The sequence below is a fragment of the Westerdykella ornata genome (genome assembly GCF_010094085.1).
Source record: "Westerdykella ornata strain CBS 379.55 unplaced genomic scaffold EI97scaffold_13, whole genome shotgun sequence".
Classification (NCBI taxonomy): domain Eukaryota; kingdom Fungi; phylum Ascomycota; class Dothideomycetes; order Pleosporales; family Sporormiaceae; genus Westerdykella; species Westerdykella ornata.
In genome coordinates, this window is record NW_022986863.1 from 492,618 (window position 1) to 509,892 (window position 17,275).

At 52.4% G+C, this 17,275-nt stretch overlaps 5 protein-coding genes across 5 annotated transcripts; all 5 read right to left on the bottom strand.

The window, feature by feature from the left end:
* Positions 1 to 81: 81 nt before the first annotated feature.
* Positions 82 to 1,392, bottom strand: EI97DRAFT_501872 (uncharacterized protein; the record flags this gene model as incomplete). Its single annotated transcript, XM_033802724.1, has 1 exon — positions 82 to 1,392. The coding sequence occupies one exon, from the start codon at positions 1,390 to 1,392 to the stop codon at positions 262 to 264; it is 1,131 nt and encodes a 376-aa protein (XP_033653256.1). The 3' UTR covers positions 82 to 261.
* Positions 1,393 to 1,712: 320 nt separating this feature from the next.
* On the bottom strand, positions 1,713 to 3,613 carry EI97DRAFT_434128 (aminopeptidase Y precursor). The gene is made up of 3 exons (XM_033798543.1): positions 3,311 to 3,613; positions 2,117 to 3,258; positions 1,713 to 2,066 (listed from the first exon to the last, which is right to left on the bottom strand). Exons 1-3 carry the CDS (start codon positions 3,564 to 3,566, stop codon positions 1,941 to 1,943), a joined length of 1,524 nt encoding a protein of 507 aa, XP_033653257.1. The 5' UTR covers positions 3,567 to 3,613; the 3' UTR covers positions 1,713 to 1,940.
* A 118-nt stretch (positions 3,614 to 3,731) lies between these two features.
* EI97DRAFT_467862 (polyketide synthase) lies at positions 3,732 to 12,440 on the bottom strand. Its single transcript, XM_033801624.1, has 5 exons — positions 11,948 to 12,440; positions 11,420 to 11,891; positions 8,848 to 11,353; positions 5,318 to 8,800; positions 3,732 to 5,269 (listed from the first exon to the last, which is right to left on the bottom strand). Exons 1-5 carry the CDS (start codon positions 12,063 to 12,065, stop codon positions 4,049 to 4,051), a joined length of 7,800 nt encoding a protein of 2,599 aa, XP_033653258.1. The 5' UTR covers positions 12,066 to 12,440; the 3' UTR covers positions 3,732 to 4,048.
* Positions 12,441 to 13,261: 821 nt separating this feature from the next.
* Positions 13,262 to 15,095, bottom strand: EI97DRAFT_400047 (sterigmatocystin 8-O-methyltransferase precursor). The gene is made up of 3 exons (XM_033796428.1): positions 14,128 to 15,095; positions 13,665 to 14,081; positions 13,262 to 13,610 (listed from the first exon to the last, which is right to left on the bottom strand). Exons 1-3 carry the CDS (start codon positions 14,896 to 14,898, stop codon positions 13,545 to 13,547), a joined length of 1,254 nt encoding a protein of 417 aa, XP_033653259.1. The 5' UTR covers positions 14,899 to 15,095; the 3' UTR covers positions 13,262 to 13,544.
* A 485-nt stretch (positions 15,096 to 15,580) lies between these two features.
* EI97DRAFT_501876 (uncharacterized protein) lies at positions 15,581 to 17,230 on the bottom strand. The gene is made up of 3 exons (XM_033802725.1): positions 16,668 to 17,230; positions 16,148 to 16,610; positions 15,581 to 16,091 (listed from the first exon to the last, which is right to left on the bottom strand). Exons 1-3 carry the CDS (start codon positions 16,861 to 16,863, stop codon positions 15,650 to 15,652), a joined length of 1,101 nt encoding a protein of 366 aa, XP_033653260.1. The 5' UTR covers positions 16,864 to 17,230; the 3' UTR covers positions 15,581 to 15,649.
* Between the last annotated feature and the right edge of the window lie 45 nt (positions 17,231 to 17,275).

A 17,275-nucleotide genomic window follows, 5' to 3' on the forward strand; every position in this document is an offset into this window, starting at 1 on the left:
AAGTCATTCGGGATGGAGATTGGGAGGAACTAGAATATCCACAGTCAGGGTGACAACTTCCCCTTCAAGAAGCGTTACTTGTTCGGCAACTGCTATGCTCCCCGAACTCAATCAGAGAGAGAAAGTACACTCTTATACCAAGTTTATGTGACTCTAATTTATCCCTCGGAGTCATTAAAGAACATTGGACGTCCGCGGGCGACCCCTACTTAAAGCGTAAACCCCTTTGCTGTCTCTGCTACGACTTCCACGGTCGCCCCATCAGACCTCTGGATAACCTCTTGCTTCCCTCCACTCCGTCGCTTCCTTCATAACACATTCAACCAACTTCTCCCTCCACCCTCCCTTTGTATCATCTCGGTGCGATATCCTACCGAACCACCATGCCAGGAATCCCTCGGCACGGGCACCGTCTGAAGCCTCGAGAAGGCCTACTGCGAGGTCTACTAGGTTCGGGCGACTATCTACCGCATAGAAGACAGATGCCGAGCAGCTGCTGCAGAAGTAGCGCTGCACATCGGGAGAAGAGGCATAATATTTCAGCGTCCCCGCAGAGGGATCTTTGGCGTCGACCAGCGTTTTCAGCTCTGCCTTGTTCTTAGGAAAAGTCTTCGTATCGGCGCCATCAACGAAGGAGATCTGAGCCAAGTCGCAAAAGGTCCAGGAGAAGAGGTCAACGCCCGAGGATAGCCGGCACGAGTCGCATCCGCACTGGGCCGCTTTATACTTGTGCGTAGTGCGGTCGACAAACCAGGGTAGTTGATCGCCTGTCTTGTCCGTGTGGGGATAGCGGTGCAGACGGAAGTGCACGCCTCCGCACTTGCATTTGATGGAGACGCTGTCTTCGGGAGACTTCTTGTCGAATCCGGTCAAGGAGGAGGGAGAAGGCCAATCATGGGGTAACTCTTCACCCGACGTCCCGGTCTCGGCATCTCCGGGGCGCTCTTTGAAGCGTTTCACCTCTTTGCCGTCCCCGTTGGGATGACGGAGCCACATGCTTGCGCCCCCATCTACAGTATCCCCAACGTAGATGTGGATGGCAATATTGACAAGTTTCTGAGCCTCGTTTGTCAGCGTACCGGTGAAGACTCCGTGTTGTGCGTTCGGATCTTGTGGGTGACTGAATAGTAGCGGCGTCGAGCACGTGCCGCAGAAGTGCACCAAAAGCTTGTCCGAGAACTTGTACACGGAGAGCCCGGATAGATCGACGTTAGATGGTGACCCAGGCCAGGGCACATCGGTGCTGAATAGCGATCCGGTCAGGTGCCGGCAGCTGTTGCAATGGCAGAGGTACGCGGGAAGCGGAAGCGAGGAGCGAGGGACGCTGGTGGTAAAGGTGTGTTTGCGGCAGAGGCAGTGCGCTGTCAAGTTGACTTGTTCTTCCGTGGACATGGTTGCGGTGGGACGGTTCAAGAATCAAGTGTGTGAATCAGTTGAATGTTGTGTGGCAGTAACAAACAGAAGTAGGCTTGCAAGAGCAGAAAATCAATGCAAAGGACGACGAAAAGCAGACCACGGGGAGGATCTCGCGCGATATATAACCTGCAGCCCGGGGATCGACAAGGTCCAAATGTATGAATGAGCATGGTTGGCGGATCGAACGCGCGCCATTGGCCGCTTCAGTGTCGATAGTGTCACGACGCGTTGCCAAGGGAGGGGTATGTCGTATTCCAACAGGAAAGGAACACGAAGTCACGTTGGTGCATAGATAAGCGCTTTCCAGGGCTCTTAATCAGGGAAATGCCGAGGGATCTTTGAACTGGTGCGTCTAAGCGTATGTAGTTTACATGGGGTCTCGCGGAGAAATGTCTGACAACGGAAGGTGGAAGATGAACATTGCGATGCTTTGGAATTTTCAGACGTCAGTATTCTGGAGATGTGGAAATGGCCGTATCCCTCAGAAACTGACGCATGATATCCATTCCGATCAGGTCCAATTTCTATATGTAAAGCTTCGGCCCATGATACTTTGCACCCGTCTCATAGGTACTCGAAGCGGCCAGCGTAGTTCGTTCAGGGAAGCCTTTGAGCGAACGGGCATATGTAGCAACGGAATGTGCGATGAGCTTTGCATGTTAGAAGCCTGTCCACGGTAATTTATCAATGGAGCGCTTACCTTCGTATTCACAACCCACGCTGTCATGTTTACATTGCCCACATTGTCACAGAGCTGATGGTAGCAAGGATCGAACCAATCACCGGCCTTTCCACCAAACATCAACTCTTCTTCCTTCGTCTTAATGCCCTCCGCTCCTGTAGCAACGCCACCACCCGGAATACCGTTGCGAATGAAACCATCATAGTCGCTGCGGCCATCGAAGGGGATGAAGGTGTAGTTCAATCCCTGTTCCTCGTACCAATTCACGTACAGATCCCTCAGCTCCTCGGATCCTACGGGATTAACCGCATTCGTCGCATTGTAGATCTGATACGCAAAGTTTGGACTCGCCATCATGTCGTAGTCCATGAAGAGGCGGATCTTCCGGTTCTCCTCCTCGGGTAGAGAGGCAACGTAGTAATCTGACCCAAGCAAGCCCTCCTCTTCGCCTGCCCACCAGGCAAACCGCACGCAGTTCGAGACGTTGAATTTGGTCAGCTGGCTTGCGACTTCAAGAAGGCTGATGGTGCCGGAGCCGTCGTCGTTGATGCCGGGCCCCTCCGCCACCGAATCGCTGTGCGCTCCGAGCATAACGCAGTTGTCGGGGTCCCCGAGCGTGGTCTGGGCGACGATGTTGACAGTGAGGATTTGCTCGACGATGGCATCGATGTAGGCGATGGCATCCACATGCTCACCACGGGAGAGCTTCTCGAGAATAGGGGCAGCTTCTTTTCCGGAGAGGCCAAAGGTAGCGACGTGAAAGGGCGAAGGGGTGCCCAACGTTCCCTGCACGGCATCTTTTTCGTAGTTGTACACCACTGCTGCGATAGCACCAGCCCTGCCGGCATTTTCAGACTTGGTGCCAAAGGGGCACGTTCCGCGTCTGATGAATGCAATACCTCCAGCAACATCGTCCGGAAAGTCAGACCTTTCGCAACCCTCGTTCTCCACGTTGACGAGATGGCCGTGAACGGGTTGCTTGTTCTTCGTCGCCGGGGTTAAACCCATGGGCGCTGCGGATTTGGGGACCTGATCTCCGATGACAAGACGAGACTCAAACACATTGCCAGATACCGCTGGGAAGGACTGATTCGAGATATCATAGTAGTCACCTAGCTCCAAGATGGTCTTATAAATGTAGGATAGGGTCCCGAGGTGTCCTATATTGCGTTAGCGCAAGGCTATTAAATGGGGTCACGTGTGGTCTCATACCAGCACTCCCTATAACTCTTGTGGGATGATTGTATTCACCCTCACCGAGCTTCGCAATCTCATATAGCTCTTTCGCTCTGCGGAAGAGTCTGTCACCGCTGATGAGGCCTTGCAATGCGGATGAGTCAATCAAAGGCAGCTGGTCGGATTCCAGCCGCAGGGGTGTTTGCGCGGATGGCGAAGATACGAAAGGGATATGCCAGGCTCCTACGCCGGCGGAGGCGGCACATAATGCCAAAGTGATTGAATTTATCATGATAAAAAGAGCATGAGGATATGAGATGGAAAGGAGGTTGGGGGATGGATAGCTATGCGGTTGCTATTGCGCCGGTAATTACCGCCGATAAGCTCAAAACACGTCCGAGCGCTGCCTCGGATAAGTCCAAGCTTTGCTGTGACCTGATGATCAACAACTTTCAAGGTTCTGTCGATCAATGTGACGCCGTGACTTGTTTATTTCATCATGTGTATCCTCCTGACTTTTGAATCTAGGACCATCATGGTGCCCAAGAAGCTATACTCGGCCACCTACCACAGTAGAACGTTGGGCTTGGCAACACCAGCTGTCGATGGAGCGATATAACTGAAGGCCCTAGAAAAACTGTTCACCCCTCTGTACAGCCCGGACAAAAGGCTGTGACTCATTATGACAACGGCTATCACGATGGGGGTTCCAATAAAGAGACCGCAGTTTTTCGAAGGATGGAAAGAATGATACAAAATTCAGCTCTACAAGAATTACAGTTTGCTCTCCCGTTCTTTCGCAATCCACCCGCCTAGCTCTCTAATGCTAATCTTCTCATCTAGCAACTTCAACAAAGGAATGCTGACGCCAAACATAAGTGCCACCCAGCTTCGAAGTTCCACCGCAATCAGGCTATCCACACCGTACTGAGCGACCGACTTCTGCGTCCCGATGCTCTCGGATGGAATCATCAAAAGACTCGCCGTTCGCTCTGCTATCGCATTCGCGATGAGAGATCCCGCCTGGCCAATATTTCCGGACTGTATAGCAGCATCGACGGCTGTAGCCACAGCAGATACAACAGACTTGACCTGCTGAGAATTTTGAGATGTCGACAGACAATCTTGCATTGCACGGAAGAGATGCGAGAACTTTGCGTCCGAATGCCACCGCGGTGGTGGTCCCTCACCAACTTGATGAGCAATTTTTGCCAGCTGAGATGGTTCGAGACAAGTGGTGATCTGGGCCTCTGCTAACGGATCGTAAGCATGCCAATCCGGCTTCGACTCGGGCGAATCAAGGAATGCCGCTTCGAGCAGTCGCAAGAAACCAAGTTCTCCTGTGCGATACAAGCCGTTGCGCTGGATCATCTGTCGCGTTGCGTCCCTTTGGCCGACATCCCCTATCTCGGTTATCAACCCAAAGGCAATCGCTGTCGCGGGCAGCCCCTGAAGTCTACGATAGCGAGCAAATGCGTCCTGGAAACTGTTCGCCGCACAGTAGGCAGCTTGTGTCGGCAGCGCTACCACGGCCTCGAAGGATGATGTCATGATGAAGAAGTCCAGTGGTAGCTTCTGCTCGATCGTGACCTCGTGGAGGTTGATTGTTCCCTGCACCTTAGCTGAAAGGCCTCCTTTCCACTGGGCGTAGGGAAGGGTGTCAAATGGCTGGTCCAAGAAAGCAACGGCCGCATGCAGTATTCCCTTTATAGGTCTATGCAACGATGCCGCTGCAATCGCCGATGAAACAGACTCTTTCACGTTTATATCGCAAGCAACCAGCTCAACGGTGATACCTTGGGATCTCAGGGTCTCAATCATCTCAGATGCCTCCTTCGAAAGCCTTGCATCGCCGGACCGAGACATGATCGTGAAATGAAGAGCGCCACGGGACACCATCCACTGCAAGATCGATCTTCCAAGGCCACCAAGACCACCCACAAGAACATATTCGGCACTTGGGTCGAAATACGCTTCTGGCTTTGGCGGAATCATCTACAGGAAATTAGCGCGGCTGCCATGAGCATTAGTCGAGTCACCTACCTTGACCACCGCCTCCTGGTTCCGATAGCTAGCAACCACTTTCCCAATATGCTTGCCCTGGGAGAAATACAGCATTCCTTTGTCCAGTTCATTTATGTCAAAGGTTTTGAAAGGTATCGGTTGTACTTGTCCGCTTCGGAGCATGTCGCCTACTTCTTGGATGAGTTCCGCGCAGAACTCCGGATCTTGAACGGCCATAGTGCTCAGATCGAAGGACGAAAAAGTCGCGTTTCTTTCGAAGACTTCCAATGCTATGGTTCCGTGATTCTGGACGTCAACCCTTCCCACGTCGATGAAGCGACCTCTCGGAGCAATACAACGCCATGTCTCGTGCATAAGATCGCCATTGGAGGTGCTGAGGATGACATTGAAGCCTTTGCCGTTGGTGCTGGCCAAAAGTCGCGAAATGTCATTCGAATCCCTGGACGAGAAGATTCGCTCCGGACTTATGCCACATGATCGGATGAGATATTCTTTCTTCTCCAGTGTGCCCACAGTCGCGTAGATTTCCGCACCCATGCTCTGGGCTACCTGGATTGACGCAAGCCCTAATCCTCCGGTAGCGGACTGTATGAGAACACTTTCTCCCTTACGCACCCGCGCGAGATGCTTCAGTGCGTACACCGCCGTGCAAAACACAATAGGGACAGTTGCGGCCTCTTCGAATGAGTATCTCTGCGGAATTGCTTGGGCATGAGCGCTCGGGAAGCGCGGTCTGGTCCCGAACCGGCCCCAAGCCAGGCCATACACGCGGTCGCCAGGATACAGGCCTTTTACGGCGCTGCCCACGGCGGTTATTGTGCCTGCGCACTCCGAGCTGCAGGCATTCATGTCGAGGCGACCAGCACTGACGGCGATGTCCTTCCAGTTGAGCCCGACGGCAGCCGTCTGTACCTCGATATAATCTTCCGGGAGAGGTTTGCGGAACGATACGTCCTCACGGAAATATAGGGAGCTGAGTAGGCCGGGTGTCTCGAAATCGACCATCATAGGTTTGCCATTTTGGAGGACCATCTGCTCGAATTTTTGAGCGGCCCCGTGAAGTATGTTGTAGCGCTCATTGAGGCTGTCGTCTATTAAGAGTCGGCTGGCATGTGGAACGGTGTTGTACATGGCCACTTCGCGCTCGGCGTTGCCATCAGCGACCCGCAAGAAGTGCCGAACGATATTGCGGGAGACATTGGGAGAAGTGCAGCCACCCTCTGGATCCAGATGACAGATACCGTAGTTGTTCAGCTGGTTCTCAGTGATGAGCATTCGAATAAGTCCGGTGGCTACGGCAGGCTTCGGATCACTTCCATCAACAATCCCGCCCTTGGTCAGCCACACCAAACAGGAGGCCCTTTCGATGATCTTTTTGACGGAGTAGAAATCATCTTCGCAGCCGTCGACAAGGATGGCGTTGCCTAAATCAGTCGCGACGATGACATGTGCTCCATCGGGTATGTCCGCAGTGTTAAGGTCTTGGAAACGAGCCTCATATCCATGGCGTTGCAGCTCGGCGACTAGGTTTCCAAGATCGGGGCTCTCCCTCTTCCGGACAATGTATGCTGTTCGTCCCTGGTCCACAATCTCAGCGGATACGCAGGTGGTAGTCGACAATGCTGTGGTAACTATTGTCGATACCGTCGTCAACGGTCGAGGGTAATCATCCAGCTCAATGTCAACACCGGAAAACCCCGAGTTCAAAAGTAGAACTTTCCAGTCCTCGCGAGTAAGGAACGGTGAATCTTTCTCGCTATCCTCTGGCCACCAATCAGGAAATGTCCCATAGGCAAGGCTGTGGCCCAGCCAAGTTCGAGTGCTTTCCAAGAAGACCATCTTTCCCCCTTCCTTCAGCAAGCTCCGGGCGTTCGTTAGCGTTTGGCTAATGTTCTGCGTCGTGTGAAGGCACTGAGATGCTATAATGAGGTCATAATCCGCAGCGAAGCCTTGATCGCAAGGGCTCTTGCTGATATCAAGGGTCTTGTAGGCCATGCCTTTACAATTGCCGAATTCTGCTTCTGCTGCACCAAGGAAAGCTGGCGACACATCAGTGAAGTGATACTCGCTATACTGCTTGTGTGCAGTGTCGCCACCTAGCGTCCGCAATGCGATTCGCGTCGCTCCGCCTGTGCCAGCGCCAATCTCCAGAATCTTCATATGCGGGGTTTTATGTCCAAGGAGGTCGAGAAGTCGCTTCAACTGCGAATACCCCGCTTGAATTCCCATGCCACGGGCGTACATCTCTTGCAGAAGGCCATCCTGCGTTGCGACCTCGATGCCAGTCTTTGTGCCGTAAAGAATTTCAGAGATGTTGTCGTATATCCGCTTGGTATGCTTGACGTCTGGTACATCCCCGAGTGCAGTACATAGCCTTTCGATGATGGCAAGTCTATATTCGTGTGACATTCTTTGCGCTTCATGAATTACCGGGTGCTGTCGCGTCACTGATCGCTTCACCCAGGCGAGGAATCTACGCAGATGCGATTCAGGGCTGTCGATATTGCAAAACCTCTCGGCGATATCAACAATCATACAAGCGGCGATCTTGTCCATAGTGGCAAAGGTATCCTCGAGATCGTCAAGTGCCATGGTAGGAGGGAACAGTTTCCTCGCGTCCTCGTTGGTGAGGAGTGCGATATCCGGTTTCCAAACAAGCCGTGTGTATGGAGCAGGCTGATCCCCAGGTTTAGATGTGGAAGCATCGCCACCGTTATAAGACACGCATCGGAGATTATAGATCTCCACTATTGGTTTGCTAGATGGTGTGAGCAGCTGTACTTTCGCCTGGGCGCCTCGTAGTCCCTTGAACTCGCCTGTTGCAGTGCCGTGTCCAAATGATCCGATTTCATCTCTTGCCCAGACTGACATCTCATCGATATATACTGGAATGAATGCGTTCTTCAGGCTACCGGCTTGGCCGCCATGCGTTGCGATCAGCGCTAGTTGATGACAGAGATCCAGCGAGGCGGGATGTATTGGGTAGCCGGATTCCAGGCCTCTGAGCATGCCGTCCGTTGTCTGAAGAGCCACGTTGGCAGTTGCAAGCTTCTTGATCGGATCCGCCCGCAGGTTTGAGAGACCTTGGAATGCTTTCCCGTACCCGAGGCCTATCTGCTGAAACTTCTCCTGCCAGTCTTCCATCTCAATAACACGAGGGTCCATGTCCTTTGACAGGTCTCCCAGAGCGACGTCCGCCTGGAGGGATGCGTCCATCTTGACAAGGCCGGACGCATTATCCGTCCATGTTTCGTCCGTTGGAGAGTAAGATGAAATCCTGAAGTCGAACCATGCTGGGCTTATGGAGGATTGCTGTAGAGTGGTGATCACTTCCAAACCGATCTCGTCCTCAGGTATCCGCATTGCCGACTTGATTGACACATTGCGAAGCTGATAGTGAGCACCTGTCGTACTCTTTGAATCGGTATCCAGAAACTGAGAGATGGCTTCTATCGCCATACAGACGTACCCCGAACCCGGCATGACAGCGTGCGGTAGAAGCTAAAACTGATCAGTGGTGCGATTGAGGCCCATCTAGTTCTACATACCTTGTGGTCTTTCAACCAGGGCAAATCTTTCTGCCGTAGGACGTTCCTCCAGCTTGGGCTCTCCTTTGCACAGCCGGCTTGACGAACACCTAAAAGGTCGTGCCGCAGATGCTTCCGTAACCGAATCTCCTTGGCGATTCGATTCTCATAGTACAACGGCTCCCCATACTTGAAGCGGTAAGTCGGCATATCGACGCACACCTTCCCATGTACGTATCTTATTGGATGGTCCTCAGTAACTTCGTTCGAATTGACAGCTGCGAGGTCCACGTTCGCATTCAAGCAGAACAGTGAGCCGCACAAGGTCAGAATATTTCGCATCCCATCATCGAATCTTTTTAGAGCCGTGAGGTACAGCGGAGGCTTGATTCCATTTTCTTTCCCCACCTTCGTGAGAATCTCCTTGAGCGGGCTCTGGAGTGCGGAGTGCGGTCCAACCTCAACTAGAATATCAACCGCCGTGTGTGGCTGCACTACCAAGTTCTGAACCGCTTCGTAGAACTGTACGGGGGATTCGAGATTGCGGCGCCAGTAAGCCAGCGGAATCTGTTGGACCATTGCCTTGTTCGGAGTCACTGATGATACCCAAGGGACAGGATGTTGACGCTGAAAACATTCCGCATCTTGTTGGTAGAGATGGAGCTCTCCATACGCCTTGGTCAATATGTCTTCGTAATAGTTTCCAATCGCATTCATATGATGGGAATGGTAAGCGTTACCACCAGTTTGAAGAATCCTACAGAAAATCTCGTCGGTTTTGAATCGTCTCTCAAGTTCATGGATAGGTTCCACATCCCCAGACAGCGTTACACTGCTCGGAGAGTTTATCGCGGCGATCTTGACCTGGTGTTCTACACCGTTCAGATACCGTTGGACCGTGTCAGCGCCAATTCCGACGGCCAGCATGGCACCTTGTCGGGCATTCTGCGCAATAGCATGGCCGCGACAATAGGCAGTGACGATCGCCTCTGCCAACGACAACCGCCCCGAGGCATATGCCGCCGCCATTTCACCCGACGAGTGACCTATCGTGACGTCCGGACGCACATTCCATGATCGTAAAAGGTCTACCAGACCAATCTGAAGCGCAGTGCAAACGGTCTGCGAAATCTCAGGCTCGTGGACCGAGATCTCGCATTCTCCATTCAATACGTCCGTGATTCTCCAAGGAGGAGAGAACGACAGTAACTGGAGAACGGCATCTTGCTGCCGAATAGATTCACGGAAAATACCGTAGTCAAACAGGGCGCGGCCCATTTCCTGATGTTGCGCGCCTTGACCTGTGAAGACGAAGCCAATGCGTGGGGACTGCTCGTTTGCGGATATAAGGCTCGTAACGTCGGGCATTGTTAGGGCCACTTCAGGGCTGTTGCGGTCGACTATTGCGAATGATTTGTGGCGGAACCTTGAACGACGGGCGGAGAGTGTGTATGCGACGTCTGCGAGGGGTAACTTGGGAAGAGCTTCTGCGAGCATCGCGATGTTTCGGGACAGTGAGTCTGGGTCATGGGCCGAGAAAGGGAGAAGGACGAGTCTCCTTGTACTCTCCGCTGTTGTACGAGCGACTGATTTGACGATGGGACCGTCCTGCATCCTTGATCCATTGGTTCTGCCCTCATTGGAATGACTGGCAAGCCCATTGACGGTTCCGTTTATGTAAGGCTGACTCGTCCCATTTACAGCGTTTATTGAGTGTGTGTAAGGTAACGCAGTCGGATCCAGAATGGATGGATGATCGACAATACAGTGGCCATTGGCTCCACCATAGCCGAACGAGTTCACACTTGCTCGGCGGAGCAGCCCCTGCGGCCACGGTGTTGCTTCTGTGACAACACGCACTCTGGTAGCGTTGAAGTCTATGTTCGGGTTCAACTTCTGCACTCCAACGGTGGGAGGAATAGTGCCATGCTCGATGGCCAGAATCGCCTTCATCAAGCCCACTAATCCGCTGGCTGGCTCCGAGTGGCCTAGATTGGTTTTCACCGAACCAACGAGTAGCGGCTCCTCTAGGCGTTCATGTGCGAACACCCTCCCTATAGCGGTCACTTCGACTGGGTCTCCAACGGGCGTTCCCGTACCATGGCACTCGAAATAGCCTGTCAAATGCGTTGGGAGTCCTGCAGTTCGGTACACCTGTCTGATCAAATTCTCCTGTCCCTCCACACTCGGATGGGAAATTCCTGCAGTTCTTCCGTTGGAATTCACCCCAGTAGCCCTAATCACGGCCCGAATAGGGTAATCACCCTTCACCGCGTCTGAATACCTCTTCAGGTACAGTGCAGTGAAGCCTTCAGCGCGTGCGTAGCCGTCCGCCAATTCGTCGAATGTGTGGCATGTTGAGGTCGGGGATAAGGCTCCTAGCTTGACGGTTAGAAGCTGCATCTCTGGCGCTGAAATTAGGTTGCTTCCGCCGACAATAGCGGCGTCGCATTCCCCGTTGCGAATCGCGTTGACTGCCAAGTGGAGAGCATACATGGAACTCGAACATGCGGTATCCACAGTCATACTATGGAGACTCAGTACGGCTTTCCATTGTCCGAGAAAACCATCAGACTAAGGGGTGGTTGCTGACCTTGGACCTCTCAAGTTGAGAAGATAGTTAACGCGATTAGCCAAGATGCTCGAACTTCCGCCGGTAGGTGCATATGGCAAAGGAAAATCGATGTCATGCATTTGCATGACATGATGATCGATATTGAAGTTGCCGACGTACACTCCTGTATTGGAGCCGGAGAACTTCTCCCACGGCTCACCGGCGCTTTCCAATGCTTCATACGCGACCTCTAGGATTTTTCGCTGTTGAGGGTCCATAGTCATCACCTCGCTCGTGTTCATGCCAAAAAAGGCATGGTCGAATAACCTAGGATCTTCGTCTAGGAGGTAACCTCCTTCAGTGTTGATACTCCCTGGTCTCTGATGGTCTGGGTGATAGAAACCCGGGAGGTTCAGTCTGGAACGGGTGAAGTTCCGCCTTCCTGTGCGCTTGTTGATTAGGAGCTCCCATAGCTCTGAGGGATTCGAGACCCCTCCCGGCAACCGACATCCTGTGTGTGGCTTGTTAGTCCCCGACATGCGAATCGGTAGTGTACACGAGACCCACCCATTCCTACGACCGCTATGGGGTCAGGTGATTGACATGATGTTCCCCAACTCTCGTCCACGGAATCGACGCCCCTAGGCGAGGCTTCGATGTGGGCATCATACGTCTTCGCAGGCATGGTTGCCACGACCGTCTGGTAGTGCCGATTCTGTCGAATCTGGATTGTTGGTGTGTTTTTATCTCATCGTACGCCTCCCGAACTCAGAACATAATCGCAAGCCACAAATCTCGTTTTGTACTTTTATACAAAATTGGCTGACCCTTCCTGCCGGTTGGTCACCTCGTTGATGTCGGTGGATTTGAGAGGCGGGTGTTGCCGAAAACAGACCCCACGAACTTTCTGCCTGGGCTTTCACCAGCAGTAGTGCGAATCTGGAAACGTGGCATGCACGAGCTGAAGCTTATCGACAAAAAGCATGTGAGAAATGTTGTACCGGAATAGGATCAAGGCACTCCTGGACTGCGAGCTGGTGAACAGACTGTTGAATGTTGGGACAAGGCTGCACTCGAGAAAGCCATGCATACTTTGTTGCCTGCTTGCCTTGAAACAATCATTATCGAGTCTGGCATTTCCACAGAAAGAACTTCCAAAAGTGGAAACAGGTCCGTTTTCGCCTCGTAATTCATCCAGATTGATATTCATATCAGCTTGGGGGCTAGGCGACATGGACCCTTCAAAGTATCAGCTCGGCGAAACCGCGATCGGGGAACCTTGTGGTGCCAGCCATGGATATGGGACGGTAGAAATCTAGCTCTGTTCAGCTAGCTGTGCCACGCGTATACTGTATGTACTACAAGGGGGGCAGCCCTACCAATCTCGCAACTGCTACCGCCTAATCTCATTCTTACGCAGCACCAGGGTGGGAAAACGACTTTCTGCGGCCGTTACCATACTGGATGGATTGCCGCCTGGAAATACAGGGTGGCGTGGCTCAACACCACCTTCCCGCTATCTTTAGGTCGCAGATATGTACTACTACCTCGCCGAGTGATGATGACAGAATTTCGGCACATATACCTCCCATTCTTACGCCGGGAGTTGGACCACAGTTTGTGCTATCGGACGGCCGTGGAGAACCGTTGATGACTACGTACGGAGGCTTTTTAACTTCGTCGTTCTCAGGCAATTCTGGAGATTATTCCCTGGGGGCCAGGGGTGAACGGGTACCGCCTCTTTCAATGCCCGAGTGAAGCCCCCCTGCACTTCCTCCGTACGACAGATTCGCACGTCAGACTAAACGGCTAGCACAGGCAGGGACATGGCAGATCTTGTGATTGGCTTGACAGCACCTGCAAAGGTATCATGAGTTTCAAAGAAACTCCAACTACCGATATACTGCGTAGCAGCCAATTGAGTTGCGCTGAACAAAAATTCCAACCTACCTATGTGCGAAGGAGCGCAGCGAGGTGTTTAATAGGAGGTGGAAAACCGCAGCAAGTGCTCAAGAATGGCCACGCTTCATGACGATTGCCCAATGCCCGATACTGGCTAGCAGTCTTCCTTCGTCTTTTTCTTTTCCTTTTACATTTGCATAGATCGGTACATATGGCTTGTTCAGGTCCAAGTCTCTCGGACAACGCAACCGGCATAGCTGGGCTATTCCTCCCGCTTCAAATGTACCTCTAATAGCCCCATAGTCCCTTCGCTGTGGACCTTCACGATCTAAACGGCTGTTAGTTCTGGAGTTACTTGGGAGCTTACAAAGTGAACACTGACCTCTAACCGTGCATCGGCGGTCCGCAACAGAGTCCTAAACTCTTCTTCACTGCGCTGCTTAGCTCCCAATGCCACAAACATCATCATATCAATCTGCCTCAATCCGTGCTCGTGATATCTGCTATCAGTCGCATGGCCCGGCATGATCGTGTCATTTATGAGCAACGGTGTGCCGGGCTTGCACTTCTCCAAGGCCGGCACCAGAGCCCTCAGAATAGTGACGCATTTCTCGTCGTCCCAATTGTGTAGGCACTGACGGATAAAATAGGCGCTGGCATTAGTGACAGGCTGGACCTCGAAGAAGTTATGCTGCATGAAAGTGACTCGCCCGTTGAGGTCACTCAGATCAAGATGCTTTGCTTGCGCGAGCATCTGGGGGTTGGCGTCTTGCACGACGATGTTGAGGTTCGCATGCGCCTATTGAATCAGTCCCGACACCTTGACAAACACGCGGAAGACTTGCCCTGGCTAACGCTATACTGACATGTCCACTCCCTCCTCCTACATCAACAACCTTGCCGCCTCCAAGCTGCTCCCACGGAAACCCAGTCACGAGCTCGGAGATTTGCCGGTCGATCTTCACGATACCCGCCATTGCCTTTGCAAATCTAGCTGCGCGGTCCGGATGTTGCGCGTAGAATTCGAACATACTGACACCGTGCCGTTGCTGGAAGGGATTCCTCCCCGTTCCTAAGCTCGATGCGGAGGCACTGGCGGCTTCGAAAAGCTCGTCCAACTGATAGGCAGCGGCTGCGCGGAGATCTTCATCGCGCGCAAAGAGAATGCTGCCGGCTGTGTGTGCGAAGACGTTTGGCTCGGGCTCGGAAAAGACTCGCTGGATACAGAGGACGCGCATTGTTCGGCCAACGATGTCCTCGCTGAGATTTGCTTTGCTCGCCAACTCGGAGAGCGATATGGGCTTGTCCTCGGGAACATGTTGGAAGTATGAGTGATTGACCGCAATCTGATACGCAGCTAGGTCATTGTGCGTACAGAGATATCTACGGAGATGTTGCTTCGGTCCATTAACGAGCTGGAGTAGATCAGAAGCTGAGTCATTGAGGGCGTCTCGCAGCGCTATGTAATGCGCATCTTGCTGAATCTCAGTCGAGGTCGTTGTGAAGTTCGGCTCGGGTTGATTCGTAGCGGACAAGTGGGCGACAATATCGGAGACGAGTGCATTAACATTCTGGGCTAGAGCGAGAAGTGTGGGCGGTTGAGCATCCGAAGCCATATTGTTCGATTGTGAAAATAGTAGAGTGGCTGGTCGATTTCGTTGTCACTTCTCACACAGACAGATCGCAATCACAAACCTCGCAGACTCGATGTTGACTTGTTCCGGCAAACTGCTCAGCCTCAAGCATGTGAGGCCTGTTTCTCGTTGTTCTGCCCTCAGCCATTCAACATCGTCCTCTCAAAGTGTGACACTTCATAGGGGACAAGGACAACGTTATTGGTCCCGATAATAAAATTTAGATAAATTGAGCCAAGGCAACCGCAGAACCCGAGGACTCAGGCTGGTTCCCGAAGATCTCAACGAACCACGCGTCTGTTGATTGCTCCAAAAATAGCTGAGCTCGTATTACCGTCGTGCCAGCCAAAATGCCTGCACATGGATCGAGTGGATTTTCAGCTCCGAGGACTTCAGAGAATCCAATATGATTAAGGGGAATTCGGCGGTGAAAAGCGGGTGTCTCGACCCCTTCCGCAATACTGTGTAATCGGGAGCACTGACCGATACTTCCCCATCTATGGAGTAATCCTAGTTACACACAAGCCACCAGTCCAACCCTGCGTTCTGTGCCCCACATCTGGTCTGGACTTTGGGCTCTGTCTATGATGTCGGCATCCTTGTGAAAGGCGTGATGATATAGTTCACGACACTCTCAATCACGCGACTTCTGTGTGCTGGTGTTGGTAATTGAATGGTGATGGTTTCATCTAATTGAAACTGTACAGGTCCCTCTATTCCTTAGCCCGTTCTGCTACTTCTTCCCTACCACTATCGTACTAATCGGCACATCGACAATCTCGTTGCTCCAAGCGCCATTCTCATCAAACCCTCCCACCATTTCCTCCTCATCGCTCCTTTTGGATTCCGCGTAGTGATGCGGAAGCTTCTCGTGGCTATTATCATTCCTGCGTCTTTCTCCAGACGTTTCGCTGAGTTTTGTGCCATAAGAGTAATCCTTGAGACTGCTCCTGCTCGTTCCAGTCTGAGATAGGATATAGCTGAAAGCTTTGGATTCGACGACCGTTGTCCGCATCTTGGAAAGTGCCGGGGACAGGAATGGCAAGCAAGCCGAGACCATGCCCAGATAGAGTTCAACCTGGCTCAGGATACCAGGAACTTCGCCGTCGTGCGTGATGTCGTAGAGGTTGCGGTCTGGGATCAACTTGAAGCGGTATCCTACAACGCCGATAATGCTGCAGATTTCTCAGTCCCTCTACGTGTGCGAGTACGGGTTAAGGCAGAAACCTACAAGAAACCCAATCCGAACATGGCGCACACCGCTACGCGTTTCCATTTTGAAATATTCAACGTCCAAACCACTGGTATAGGTAGCAAGACCAGGATGATATCGAGAGCGATGTTGAAAGCGGCACTGAAGACGAACTGATCGCCTTGTGTCATGCTGCATTTTGCGCCCTGGTACCAAAGGTTCCAATTCGCTTCAAATGGCTTGCATATCATGACCATTCCGACAATTGTGACGAAGAAGAAAACGACGACGATGGCCATCATGACTCGGACGGCCCAGACGAACCAGGTTATGCAGTAGAATAGCTCAAGGTAGATGAGCAGGATGGAGAATTTGGTCAAGGTCGCGCAAGCCACCCAAATGAAGTAGCTCGAGTAGTTGAGTTTGAAGATGTCGAATACGTGGGTCGTTCCTTGCGTGGCCAGTATCTGCTCCATATGGAGACCAAGGCCCCACTGGAAGCCTGGGAGAGATTAGCAATGGCAGAGCCCAGTGAAGTTGCTTCTCTGTAGAAACTCACCGATTATTCTGCGAACAAAATCTGCCAGAGCAAAAACCCACGCTGCCATGAGCAGGTAATCGCTCGTTGCCCACCTCTTTTTCAACAGGCGCCGTGCCCATAGTCGGAGGGAGATGCAAAACGCTGAGAGGGTGACGCCAACGGATGCGACAGCAAGAACTGCGACACCAAGAGGGTTATGAGGTAAGGGCGCCATCTTTGGTTTGAAAGACGAGGTTGTAGTAAATGGCTTCCCGGTGTCTGTAAGCTCCAAGATCGGACGTGAGCTCGCTCCTGGCGGATGCTCAGGCGTGAATTCTGAATCCGCAAAGTGCACTCGAGCACGACCAGAAAGGGGGCAACTTCTAGAAGGACGATCGAAGATGTAGGGCAAGGAATGCACAGGATCGTCTCATTCCTGGATTGCTTGCATGATGAAGCGATGTTGAATCTCGGACCTGCACCCCACCCGCAAGTGCGGAACAGATGATGTCTGCATCTCTTGCATCTGCAGACTGTCGGACTCCGTAGCATGCAAGGCAATTCAAATTGCACAAGGGCGACCTGTGTGGCTGCACAGCCTTATGTGGAAGCGCTCAACAAAACCCTCAGCTGGGTTCAATTATCAA